Raw genomic sequence first — 14,179 nt, 5'->3', positions numbered from 1 at the left:
CATCCCCCATTCTCCCCTTGGTATCCGTAAGTTTGGTCTCTACACCTGTGACTCTTATTTCTACTTTGCAGATAAGCTCACCTCTACCATTTTTCTAGATTCCATATATATACATTATATACATAGTATATTTATATATAATTATGTATAATATATGTTATATATAATATATATAAATTACATATAATGCATTATTTATATATATACCATATTTGTTTTTCTAACTTACTTAATTCACTCTGTGTGACAGTCTCTAGGTCCATCTGTGTCTCTGCAGATAGCACAAGTTTGTGCTTTTCAACAGCTGAGTAATACTCCATTGTGTATACGTGTCCTGTCTGTTTTTGAAACATTCATCACATCAGTCAGTTCTGCTTAATTTGCGGTCTAGTTCCTGATGTTTAAAGCTGAGAGAACGTTTGTCTTTCTAAAGAAGAGTATAGTTGGTATTTCAGGAGATGGTCACACTTGGCAACAGTTTTAGAGGAGCAGTTAGCAGAGTGTGATCCTTTGGGGGTCTCCGAGAGCCTTTCCCACTGTGTTTACATGGTGGGTTAAATAAACTCCTCCAACCCTGGCACAGATGAGGGCAGTGGTCCCAAACGCCTCAAAGACTTGCTGTATTCCTCACCACTCACACTTGCAGATATTTTAGCTTTACTTAAGAATGTTCTTGACAAAACGTTAAAAATCATTCACTTTATTTGTGTGCCTGAATAGGAAGTTCAAATAAAGCTCTTCAGCTCATGCTGGGTCATGAGATAATATGATGATGTCTCAAGAAAAAGTATGTGTATGATGTTTGAGTTATGAGCTAAAGAACTAGTTGCTTTTTCCTAGAACACAGTTTTTACTCGAAAATACTGAAACACTACAGTTATTCACACTCAGGCTTTTGGCAGACATCTGTTCAGATGAATGAAGTGGGCCTCTCATGTCAGGGAAGGCAACTGATGGTGTCTTTTGCCACAGTGATGGAATTTTTAAGCTAAAATAGAAATTTGGGGAAACTTGAACCCACCACTGTGAGGTTGACAGCTTCCCAGTGCTTAAAGACATTTCTGATGAAATTGGTGGTGAGGATAATTTTAATTTTTCCATATATAATAAAACGTAGTAGCTCTTAGAAGAGTAGTATGGTCTTACAAAATCATGCATGAGTCAAGGATTCATTCAGAGTTCAAGACCATTGGGTTTTAGTAGAGCAGAGTAAAAAAAAATACTCTCATAACAGCAAGGATTCAGATTCCATTTCGCAGCTAACCTTTTTAACAGACTGCTACTTTGTGGCATTTTAGTGAGGCATTAAAGAATATCCGCAATTACATGAAAAGGCAGTTAAAGTGCTACATATCTGTGTGAGACTGGATTCTTTTCCACTTCAACAGAAAGAATGCATTGCAACAGACAGTGCAGAGAGGGTGTAAGAACCCAGTTGTCTTCTGCTAAACCGGAGGTTAGGAAGATAGGTGAAAACAGAGAACAGTGCGGCTCTTCTCGCAAGGTTATTTTTGGTTTGGAAAATATAGTTATTTTTTGTGAGAATCTTATCTATCTCATGTAATATATTTATTATTTTCAACATTTAAATTTTAAACATTTCTCAGTTTTACTTTCTAATACAATAAATAATGGTGGAACTCACAAAACCAAACACCCTTTGAGATCCTTAATGTTTCCGCCTGTAAAGGGGCCCTGAGATCAAAAGGTTTAAGAACCTGTTTTAAGAACTGACCCTTGCAGCTCTTTGATTCCTTTGATTCCTCTAGTGTTTTGAATCCCTGCTCCATCCAGGCGTCGTGTGGGACACGGAGATGAATCAGGTGCAGCCTGTGTTCACAGGGGTCAGAGTCCTACGTAGGAGACAGTGCAGCTCACTTTAACGTGCTGTCGGGCTGCAGGGTCAGGTTCCCTGGGACAGACTTGAAATGGGGGGAGACAGACGTGCAGGAGGTCAGGATCAGGCAGAGAGGAAGGCTGAACTCTGATGCAGTGTTGCTAGAGGCCTCAGCCCACCCTTGTGGCACTCCGGAGCTCTGGTGGCTGGTGGGGTCATCCCAGTTGGGACAGCTTTTGTGTCATCAGGTGGAGCTGTCTTAGAATGTGACCCTGGTCAGGTTGCTTCCTTCAGGTGAGGGCAGTCTTGAAGAGGGACTCAGCAGAAAGTTGACCGCGAGCACTTGCAGATCTGAGAAGTGTGTACTTCTGCCCTGGCTCTCCAGGGTGATCCAGGTCTGGAAGGGGCTGTGCAAGGAAACGTTTCAGAGTGTCATTAATGCTAAGAATTCTGTGGGGGGGCCGCAGTTCCTGAGGCACTAACCTGCCGTTTCCCCTTTGCGTGGCAAAGAAATCTACTCTCCTTCTCCTACACTTGAAATGTGTACGCTACTTTAGCAAAACAGATGGCTTTATCGTACCTAGAATCCAGTGGGACCCTCTGCACACAGCATGCAGGCTGGAGGAATTGGTGTTGCCCGGGACCAAGCTTTCTGCCACCTGGCCTGGCTTTAACATTTCCTCTTCTGCCCTCCAGTTTCTCAGCAGGTTGTGTGGCGCTGCCGGCTTTAATTAACATCAAAGCTGTGATCGAACAGAGGCAGTGCACTGGCGTTTGGAACCAGAAAGATGAATTACCTGTGAGTGCCATTTCCTGTTGGTTATTACCTCTCCCGTCAAGATAAGAACGTGGATGCTATGGATTTTAAATGCTTATTTTGCCTTTTAATCAGGAAATATTACTGTAGCCATTTGACAGGGATTCTTTTATCTGTACGGAGACATGATTAAACAGTAAAAGCAGAGTAGGTGGTAGTGTTAGCCACTCAGTCGTGTCTGACTCTTTGTGACTCCATGGACTGTAGCCTGCCAAGCTCCTCTGTCTGTGGAATTCTCCAGGCAAGAATACTGGAGAGGGTTGCCATTCCCTTCTCTGGGGTATCTTCCCCACCCAGGGTTTGAACCCTAGTCTCCTGCATTGCAGGCAGATTCTTTACTATCTGAGCCATAGGTACATTTTGGAGGCACTGGAGTTTTCTTACCATTTTGACTTAGAGCAGCAGCGACAGCTGGTGAAGGAAAAGGTCAGAAGGGGGAAAGGTGGATATACTGAAGCATGAGCGGTGTTCTAAGTGCTGTCGACTTCAAAAAAAAATGTATGAGAGTTGTGAGTTAAGTTTTACTGGGAACAGAATGAGGACTGCAGCCTGGGAGACAGAACCTTAGATAGATATGAGGAGATGCAAAGACTGGGCTCATAAAATCAATTTCTGAAAATATTTAACTATCTGAAGACCTGTTGCACCAGTTTTCCTGGAGCACAGAGTGCCTCACTCCTGTTCTCCACCCTGCACTACCCTTCAGAGCGTCTGGAAGGTCAGCATGTACTGTAGTCAGTTGCTAGCTCTCTCTCTTCTCAGAGTGGTAGTTTGTCCCTGTCTAAAATGGGGACCATCCTTCTCTTTATGAGGCTGTTAAAGGCTAGATAGAGATAACAGGAATGCTTAGAAAAATACGGGACACACAGTAGGTAGTCAGGTTTTGTTGCCATAGGAGTTATGACATGGAAGCATAACATAGGTCATCGTGTGTGTGCGCGCGCGCGCGTGCGTGCGTGTGTGTGTGTGTTTCTACTAGGCCTCTGACAGTAGGCACTGGATCTTTGACAGGAATTCTCATTCCTGCGTGACTCCTGCCACCTCTGTGTGCAGGTTTATCTGCAGTTCCCTTGTAATTCCAGCTGATAACTGTCAGTTGGTTGCCCTAGCTTCTCAGAGATCAGTTCTGATGAAAGGCGCAGGTGCACACCCAGTCCTGAGTGTGGTCAGGACGCAAGCAGTGGTCCACGTGGCAGCTGCTTGTTGAAACAAGTGAGAAGAACTCGTGCCTTCCCTCTCTTTGCTGAGGCAGGTGCCTGCAAGAACTGGCAGTTTCCCAGCTGTGTTGTCAGTGTCTGACGCTTGCATCCTAGAACAGAGCACACTGAAGTCTGAATCCACCCAGCACCCGGGTGTCAGGGGAATAAAGCAGTTGGGGGTGGAGGGGAACGAGCTGGTTGTTTTATCTCGGGATCATTGTTACACTCTGCCAACTTGTTTGGAAGAATCTGGGCAATACAGACTTTTCTGTTGTTAGCCATTTGAGATTTAGAAGAAAAGAAAGCAGAAAGAACTGCTGTTTGTGAAGCCTGTCACATGCTAGCCACTACGCTACGGTGATTTCATAGCTTTTGTTTTGTTAACTGCAGAGAGAGAGAGCTGATAGAGTGCTATGGGCGCAGATGGATGGGGTGTGAATTCTCCAGCTGAAATTTAGTTTGAAGCCCTTGTTTCAGGTGGTTTCTCTGGACAGTTGCATACAAAACACCGGAAACCCAGATCTAAAGCCCACACAGCAATAAAGAATATTTAGTCTGCCTTTAATGAATTAGCACCCTGAATTGTATCGATGTGTTGTGAAAACCATCAGCATTTCTGGTGAGTTTATTTATTTGGCCATGCCATGCAGCATGTGGGATCTTAGTTCACTGACCAAGGATCAAACCCCTGCCCTAGCAGTGGAGGTAAGAGCTCTAAGCACTGGACTGCCAGGGAAGTCCCTTGGTGGGTTTACTCTTTCATATATCTTGATGAGTCTTTAAGAGTTTGACTTCCAGAGTATTGCCTTGCCTTTGACCTTTGCTTTCAGGCATTAGAATTTGGTTTGCTATATCGTGTTATAAATAATTTTGAAGGTTGATTTAGAATGATGAGGTAATACTTTGTGTCCCTAAGACTGTCCATCTTTGAGTTAGTTTAGAAGAGTGCTGTAAAAAGTTACCTTTGTATGAGCAGGTTTGATAAATGTTCTTTGCTGCAGAGTACATACTGGCATGTGGATGGTTTCCTGAAATATAACGTGAGTCCTTTACCTTTTTAAAAACAGATTGAAGTGGACCTTGGTAAAAAGTGCTGGTATCACTCGATATTTGCCTGTCCTATTCTTCGTCAGCAAACAACAGATAACAATCCACCCATGAAATTGGTCTGTGGTCATATTATATCAAGAGATGCCCTGAATAAAATGTTTAATGGTAGCAAGTAAGTGTCTTGAATTTTTAAATGTTAGTGATATATATATGTGGAACTTGTTGGGACAATAAATAATAAGGATAAATAAACATAGCTAGAGTTTAGAAATATATATCTTTACTTGTTTAGTGGGTGGTATGTGATCTCTCAATCTCAAGACTGAGAAATTTGTTCAAGAGTTTATTAATTAGATTTTAAAAAACAGTTTCAAAACCCTATTTCTAGCATAGGCAGCTAAAGAATTTCTCATTGGAGCTCATTTCAGACCCATTACAGTGAAGTCTTTTCTTTGAAGAAAAGGCCCTGAAGCTGTTTGTGCCCTTCTCAGCAGCTGAATGCAGGTGGATGACAATTTGGTTCAGACCATGCTGGTTTCTGATGCCACCGCAGCATGTCGTGTGCCACCACGGGCATGTAGGCCACTCTGGGTTGGCTGCGTGCTGTGTAGGCCTAGCAGCTGGCACCAGTTTTGCTGCACGTGTGTGGATTGTGACTCAAGTACATCTGAAAGTCATTCTGAGATGGGTGCAAGCTAAACCTTGGAGAAAAAAAAATTGAATTTGCTTCTGAAACCCCAGAAGCAGTTTTCAGAACAGTTGTCTTTGTTTTGTTTTCAAAATACTTTTCACTGATTGCCACTGAAGAAGAACTGTGCAATTTAGGGTCTGGCTTGGACGTGTTTATTTTTAACTCTTCATGGCTGTTCTATTAAGGGAAAGCACAGTTATAGATGTGCACAAGCAAGCATATCTGTGAGTGTAATTGTTACAAGATACTCTGTAACTAGACAAAAATTGAATGCTCAGTACTGATCCTGTTTCTTGATTCAATGTTTTCTTTCTTGTCTTTAGATTAAAGTGTCCATATTGTCCAATGGAACAAAGTCCAGGAGATGCCAAACAGATATTTTTCTGAAGAAATAACTTTAGTTTGCAATTTGTAAGTGAAACTGAATCGAGGGTGCATTTCAGAAGAGAACGTTCCATTTAATGCAGCTAACCAAGGACTCCCATGTTTCTATAAGCTAATGCTCCAGAAACTTTGCCAACATCTTAGTGTGTACGCACGGTGGGGAGTGCTCCAGTTGGATATTATCATAGGGCTTTATTATATTCTTGGTCTTCATTTCTGATCAAGTAAATACACCAGCAGTTGTCATTCAATGCAGGTTTTTGTACTTAATTATATGGTGATTTTTTTACTTTTTAAGAGCAGAAACAGAAATTTACCTTCCTGCCATGTGTTTAGTAGTGCTCCTGCTTTTACTTTTGCCATTCTCCCGATAACTGTAAGCCTTGAGAATGTTTGTGAAGAAGTTTTATTTCCTGTTATGTAACATAATTAAATGAAAATCCTTCAGAAAAAAAGTTTGATAAACTGAATTGTGGTTATGAAACTTATCTGCAGGGTTTTGTTTTTGTTTTGCTTAAGGAAGAAAGCTGTGATAAATTGCGAATTTGCTTTCTGATATTTTCCTCTGCTCTAGCTCTCACTGAGAAGTCAGCAGACCTGCGCCTGAGCTGTGCTGGTAGCCCCAGCAGGCTGCCTGTTGCAAAATTCCTTAATGAATTTACTGGCAGGTCGGCGTGACCAGTCTTCCACTAGAACAGAGTGGAAGCAGTACTTTTGTTTCTTTGCTTTTATTGCCAAGCGATGCTTGTTTTAAGAGTGTGTTCAATAAAACAACATTCTGATGTTAGAAGTGTTAAGTTGACATTTGCTCTCTTGGTCTTGGTAGCCCTCTTCTCTGAAATCTGCCTTCAGGACTTGGCTGTGTATATTGCATTTGTATATCATTGCAGACACAGTGTTGTGCATGTGTGTGTACATATATATATACATGTGCACCAGCATCAAACATTGTGTATCTGGAAGGGAAGAAGCATGTTCAGTCCTCAGATGCAGTTATCAGACTCATCACTTTCAGTCCTTAAAGTTAGAAGTTAGCAAATTTTCTGTTTGCTAACTGTTAGCACAGAATGTTTATTGCTGTTTTTTTGTATTTGAATAGCATCCTGTTCAATGCCTCTCTTCTGCAAAACGTATCATCTCATTGACTGTGAATCTGTATATTATTCTGATGGATACAGATAATGATCGTTTCTCTTGTGAGGTATCGTCATTTAATGCACTGTCCGGAAATAGCCATGCGTGAGAATCTTTCTCTGTATGATGAACTACAAGGAAAAGACGTCTGTGGACGCACTTCTGACTTAAACCCATGAAATTACTTCATTTTGAGGAGAATGTCATATGGAAATCACCAAATACTTTGCAACTCTATATCATCTGACTCAGAACTGACTATCAATATAGGAAAACTTCCACGAGAAAATGAAGAAAGGAGACGACACAGAAGCAAAGAGAAACGTGGCGCTTCACATTTTAAACTGCAGACTGACTTTGTTTGCACGGGCGGGGAGGAGGGTGATACCGGATTTGGTGCTCAGTTATTGGAAACTGGCAGCATTTGCTGTTATATACCAGCCGGGATGGTTCGTCCTGAAATGTTTACCAGGGAGAGCTTGGATTTATTTGTAAATGAAGGGGATACTGCTTGGCTGCTGTGTGTGGTCAGGCTGACGGTGAGGGTTGTTACTGTATGCTGTGGGGCTGAGCCAGGATTTGATTGGCCGGCTCAGTGCTCGCTTTGCCTGACTTCCTGCTTTGGCCAACTTCCGGCTCAACTCCACAGCTCTCCTGTTGGAACCCACTGTCTGCTAAAGCAGTGAAGGAAGAGAGCAGACAGTAGCTCCTTGGACTCCAGGAGAAGGTAGAGAACTCCAGGCAACGCTTGGGCCAAGGATGTAAAAGTGATTTATCTTTTTTTCTTTCAGTTAAACCCAGAGTGTCTTTTTATTTTAATTTTTTTTTAATTTTTTTTTACCTTTTGCTCACTAGGCCAGATTTAGTTTTAGTTACAACTTATTCTCACCTTTTCACCTCAAACACCCACACAATATTGAGGCTTTGTGTAAGGTTCCTACATTACTGACATTGCTCTGGAGGCTGGTGATAGGTGTTTTTGACAGCCAGACCCCACAGCAGCTGGCTTAGGCCCCTTTCAAGAAGAGAAGCCAGAAAAAGCTCCGCTTTGTCCCTCTCACAGTGTTGGCAGCCCTATTGACAGTTTTCTGTGCAGCTCGTGAAACTTTAGAAAGAATATGCTTTAATGGAAGCATCTGATTTTGCATTTGCCCATGCAGGGTCCTTGTGGTTCCCGCTGGGCAGGGTTAGGGCCAAAAATTTGAAACTGTTGATCTGATAATTTAACATGCAAATGATGTCTTTGACCTTCTATAATGAAACATACAGACTTAAAATTCACTGGTGACTAAATGTGAAGGAAAGAGGTGGATTTGAAGAGACCAGAGCTTAACCAAAGATACGGAAATGCAGCATGCTGACCTTTCAGCTCCAGAAACACCTTCCCCAGTGGTGTCAGGACCAGGTCGTCGCTGAGACTGTCAGTGCAGTCGTTGCACTCTGCTTTCTCTTGAAGAAGGTCGTGATAGAGCCAAGGTTTTTACAGTCAGATTAATGATAACAGTGCGCATTTAAAACAGAATCTGAGTGATTTCTTAAATCTCTTGGAATCTATTTCCATTTCCCAGGCTCCGACAGAGGCCATGGAACTATGCTAAACCAATAAAACCTTATCAGATCCTTACATTCTGATTTAGAGCCACTGCGCTTTCAAGTACACACTGAAGTGCAGCGGCAAAGGTTGTCTTTTGATCTTTTTTCTCCTTCGTGCAGTCATCACTGATGCCATTTCTGTCATATTAGTGGTGATTTTATGATACTTCTAATACATAAATGAACGGGTATTGGTGCCTCTTGATTTTTAAAATTTTGAAGAGAAGAGCCACCTCATATTCATAGGGTGTATGAGTATCTTGTGAGTGTATGAGCATTTGATTGAACCTAAGAAAGTGATGAAGCAAATCTTACTGATTTTTCTGTAGCAGCTGATGTATACGGACACACGTCTCATTATGTGGGGAATGAAGATCCTTTTTTTTTCTCTCCAAGTAGTCCCACAGGTTATGCAGTTTAAGTTCAGTATATTGTATGCTGTGAGTTATTTTCCACCTCGGTGATTTCACCCTCTGGGACAGTAGATTTTGCAAAAACCAAGAACTCTTGGTTTATCTGCACAAGACAAGCTGCTGGTAGACATTAACCCTCCGGTTTTCCAGCTCAATCTCTGATTAAGTGGATTGACAGGCTGGCCAGTCTGCTTAGTCAGCTGACTCAGGTTAATTTCAGGGAAGGCATGGAGGCATGTTTGGTTAACTTCATCGCTAGGCTGTGTAAGGTGAAGACACAAACCAAATACCTTTCATTACTTATCTCTACTTGCATCATCTTTGGGAACACTAGAATGCTGTGGTCTTGAGGAAATGTTGTTGGCAAAGAACATGCAGAAGATTTGGTGCTTTGTAAGGCCATCCAGCGATGGCAGGTGTTTTGTGGCACAGTGGTGTTTACCATAAACAGATACAAACTTCACAAACTGTGCTTATTGAAGGAGAATTGAATAGATACCAAAAATAGAATGACAAATGTATTTTAATTGCAGATGAGGCAGTTAGTTTTAGGGCAGGTTTTTCTGCTATTGATTTTACTTCAAGATGTAGGGAGAGAAAACGGTGTAGTTCTCAAGACATTTCCCCCTACAGTTTTAAACTGTAGTGAGCATATGCTTCATTTACTTCCAAAGAGGCAGAAACAGCTGGAATTGGCTTACAGCACATGCTTTGTTTGCTATTATGGGTGATGACCTACACTCTTATTTTAGCAGTCACTTAATGTTCTCCAGCAAGGCAGATGTGGGGTTCACTAGGACTTAGTGCCTGATGTTTTTCTTTTGGGAAGGGGTGGGAGTGAATGTATCGGGGATGGGAGGGTAGCAGGAGAGGAAACGGGAGAATGAATGAGTGTGCATGTGTCTGAAATTCACCATTTGCCCCCACCTGTGTCTCGCTGAACAGGTATTTAATGTATTTGGCTCCTGGCTGCAGTGTGCATGTATTTTTTTCCCCATCTCCATGTTTTCTAAACCTACACTTAAAAGGATTCATCGGATCATCTTTTTCAGATGGCTCAGGATTGCATTTCTTTTGCTTACCCTGTGCTCTTGGGTTCTATAGTATTTCTATAATTATGTAACAATAGTGTTGCACTGTAATCTATCATATAGAGCTATATGTATGGAAAATCTTGATCAGTTTTTTTTTTTTTAAGAAATGTATTCTGTTTGCAAAGGCACAATAAAGTTGCATCTAATAGACTACAGGCAATAAAGCTAACAATAAACCTTATTTAACACAAACCATATTCACATTCTCTGTTCATTTGATCTTGAGAAAAAGTCGAGCGTATCTGGTAGTTTCAGGGATCTCATTTTAACTTAAAAGGTTCTGATATATTTAATTTATAAAATTCAGACATATAATAGGGTTTTGGGAAAATATAAGAAATGCTTTGTTAATGTGTTTATTCCTATGTAAAACACATGGCTTCTCCTGTGTATATTTTTCAAAATTAAAGAAATGCACATTTGAAAAGTGTTTTGTGGAACCAGTCTGTATAAATGTGACAGGTGCCAGAGGCAGGAGGGAGGGAGGGAGCATGGAGGTGAGAGAGCATTGCTGTCTGCCTCTGCTGAGGGTCTGCATGTAAAGAGTTTAAGAAAATATCTTTGTCACCATCTCATCCTTTTCCTGTTGCCACTAGCAGTGTGAGAGGAGGTGTTGGCTGGGCACCGTCCCCAGCTTCTAAAGAAGGGGGATTGGGTTGATAATTACAGGTTCCTGCCCCTCATGCTCATCCTGTGGGTGCCTGGGACCCCCTGACCAAGCAGACAGCTACTGGTGGAGGAGGGTGGCTACACCCAGCTTTGCCAAGGAGGAACAGAGGATGCATTGTCCGTCTTCCTCCATGACACCCTGAGGTGGTAGAGACCCAGAATCTCTTTGTGCCGCTTCTGTATTTTCTGAGAGAGAAAGACTCATTCTCATCTGAGATTTTCTGTTGAATCCCACACCCAGTGGCATCTGGAGTTAGGATGTCCAGGAGGTATAGATGAAGCCTGGCATCGCCACCTATCCCTGCAGCATTTGGGGTTTCTCCAAATTCAAAGTGCAGCCTTCCCTGGTGGCTCAGCGGTAAAGAATGAGCCAGTGCAGGAGACATGAGTTCAATCCCTGAGTCGGGAAGGTCCCCTGGAGGAGGAAATGGCAACCACTCCCAGTTGTCTTGCCTGGGAAATCCCGTGGACAGAGGAGCCTGGCGGGCTACAGTCCATGGGGTGGCAAAGAGTCAGACACAATTTAGCAACTAAATAAGACTCAGCAGCAGCATCACCTGAGAGTGTTTAGAAATGCAGGATTTTAGGCCTCAGCCCAGACCTACTGAATCCGCATCTGTGCTCCTGAGAAAACTTTCTTCACGATGAGTTCCCTGGATGCTCCCTTATTTTGTCTCATTGACCTGGGGGCTTTTGCAGAAACTAACAAACTGGCCAGCAATTTGTTATGTAAGTGAATATTGAAATGTCTCCAGTGAATAACGTTTGGATAACAAAAGCAAGCCCAGGGAGATATGATGGACAGAGAAGCCTGGTGTGCTGCAGTTCATGGGGTCACAAAGAGTCGGACATGACTGAGCAACTGAACAACCACCACCAAAGATGTGTTACTGTGCCTCTGGTCACTAATGTGCTGTATGTGCGTGCATGCTAAGTTGCTTCAGTCATGCCCAGCTCTTTTTGACCCCAGAGACGGTAACCCGCCAGGCTTCTCTGTCCATGGGATTCTCCTGGCAGGATTACTTGACTGGGTTGCCGTGCCCTCATCCAGGGGATCTTCCGAACTCAGGGATCACAACTGCGTCTCTTACATCTCCTGCATTGGCAGGCGGGGTCTTTACTGCTAGTGCCACCTGGGAAGCCCGTTATAAAGTATTGATTGATAGTCGCTCAGTCTTCTGACTCTTCGCAACCCCATAGATTGGGGCCCTCCAGGCTCCTTCGTCCATGGGGTTTTTCAGGCAAGAATACTGGCGTGGGTACCTGTTCCCTTCTCCAGGACATCTTCCTGACCCAGGGAGCAAACCTAGGTCTCCTGCGTTGCAGGCAGATTCTTCACCATCCGAGCCACCAGGGATATATATTACTAAATATCCTCCCTCTTAAATGTGGCAGATAAGGGTCACATGTACTGAACAAAATTTAGCCTTGATGACTAAGTTATGAGTCATGGAGAAAAGTTAAATTTAGTGTGCTTAGAACTCTCTTGGTACAGTTATCTTATAAGTCAGTGTATTTCGTTAGGCATCCAGGTAACTGAGAGACTATTTGTTGTTTGTTGTTCAGTCACTAAGTTGTGTTGATTCTGTGTGACCCCATGCACTGCAGCACACGGCTTCCCTGTCCTTCACTATCTCCTGGAGCTTACTCAAACTCATGTCCGTTGAGTCAGTGATGCTATCTAACCATTTCATCTACAACCCCCTTCTCCTGCCTTCAGTCTTTCCCAACATCAGGGTCTTTTCCAGTGAGTTGACTCTTCACATAAGGTGGCCAAAGTATTGGCGCTTCAGCTTCAGCATCAATCCTTCCAATGGATATTCAGGGTTGATTTCCTTTAGGATTGACTGGTTTGATCTTGCTGTCCAACAGACTCTTCAAGAGTCTTCTCCAGCACCACAGTTCCAAAGCATCAACTTTTTGGCACTCAGCCTTCTTTATGGTTCAACTCACATCTGTGCACGACTACTGGAAATTTGCAGCATGGCGAAATGCATTTTCCACCCCTTTCCACCAAAACAGGGACGAATGAGCACCAAAGATGTAAAATACTGGGGTTTTGTCATGGCAAAATAAAGACTGAAAAATGCACCCTCTAATGAACAGCTTGAAGCCCCTCACCCCCTACCCCCAGAGAAGCTTGAAGATAAACGGTATCCCAGCAAGCAAATGTCACTTCCCAGAGGACACTCTTTCGTACTTTTTTTCTGGCAACCAGTAAGAAATTAGTATAACGCTGTATACATGTAAAATTTATAATTCTCAAAAGTCTTGCAAGAAACTACCTAGTGCTTATTATTTGGTTTATGCTTATCAAGACAATTGATTTCATGACTCTAATGGGTCAGAATCCACTATTTTAAAAAGCCTTGCATTGGGAATTCCTTGGCGGTTCAGTGGTTAGGAGTCTGCATTTTCGTTGCCAAAGTCCCACAAGTCATGAGGCACAGCCAAGATAAAAAATGAAGCCTTGCACTAAGGGGTGATAATGCAATGATCCATTCACAAAGCTTCGTTGAAATTGCTGTTAATATGTGTGATAATATATTTTTCTTTTTCCTAAAACCTTTTTCTTGCAGTGGGATGTGCTGCTCCTGTGAGTCTTCCATACTAGCAAATGTAAAATAGCTAAACATTAGAAGCACTGTCTTAAGCAAGGGCACTTGCATGTCAGGGAATTTCCTGTTTCCTTAGCTATGTTTTCCTCCAGCTCAGAAAAGCGCAAAGTGCTTCAGGCTAAATATCTGCTTGTGCAACAGAATCCATTAGTAACTTAGGCAGATGTGTGCCTGTGAAATGCAGAAAGTAACATAGTATGACAGCTTCAGTCATTCAACATAGAATGTTTTTTTCTTCTTCTTAAGTGCCAGGCATTAGGAAGAAGCAGAGTCCTGGGCCTCCAGGAGCTTATGGACTGCCAATAGGTGCAGAAAAGTAGAAGAGAACCAAGATCCTGTAGTGTGGTTAATGCCCACCAGTGACCTAACTATTGCAGGATGATGGGAGGGAAGAGAAAGGCGAGATGTAATGATGCGAGAGAGGGTGGCAGGGTGGGAACGAGTGCAAAATCTTAAGTTCCCCAACCAGGGATTGAATCAGTGACCTCAGCAGTGGGAGCTTGAAGTCCTAACCACCATCTGGAAATTTCCTGATTTGTGCTTTTTAACTTATTTTAATTGAAGTATACTTGCTTTACAATGTTGTGTTAGTTGCTGCTGTACAACAGTGTGAATCAGCTGTAGGTGTTCATATATCCTCTGCCTCTTGAGCCTCCTTCTCACCCCCACCCCCATCCCAC

At 42.7% G+C, this 14,179-nt stretch overlaps 1 protein-coding gene across 2 annotated transcripts in view; it reads left to right on the top strand.

Moving 5' to 3' along the window:
• RMND5A (required for meiotic nuclear division 5 homolog A) overlaps positions 1–10,634 on the top strand; it is a 60,837-nt gene extending 50,203 nt beyond the window's left edge. The window contains exons 7-10 of one of the 2 annotated variants that reach the window (XM_018055355.1): positions 2,534–2,636; positions 4,921–5,075; positions 5,918–6,005; positions 7,078–10,634. In XM_018055355.1, coding sequence (XP_017910844.1) covers positions 2,534–2,636; positions 4,921–5,075; positions 5,918–5,981 — 322 coding nt within the window. In that variant the 3' untranslated portion in view covers positions 5,982–6,005; positions 7,078–10,634. Of the gene's footprint in view, positions 1–2,533; positions 2,637–4,920; positions 5,076–5,917 lie in introns of both variants that reach the window. The other variant, XM_018055354.1, reaches the window with a different exon arrangement.

The sequence above is a fragment of the Capra hircus genome, chromosome 11, assembly GCF_001704415.2.
Source record: "Capra hircus breed San Clemente chromosome 11, ASM170441v1, whole genome shotgun sequence".
Classification (NCBI taxonomy): domain Eukaryota; kingdom Metazoa; phylum Chordata; class Mammalia; order Artiodactyla; family Bovidae; genus Capra; species Capra hircus.
This window is presented reverse-complemented; position numbering and strand designations above follow the sequence as displayed.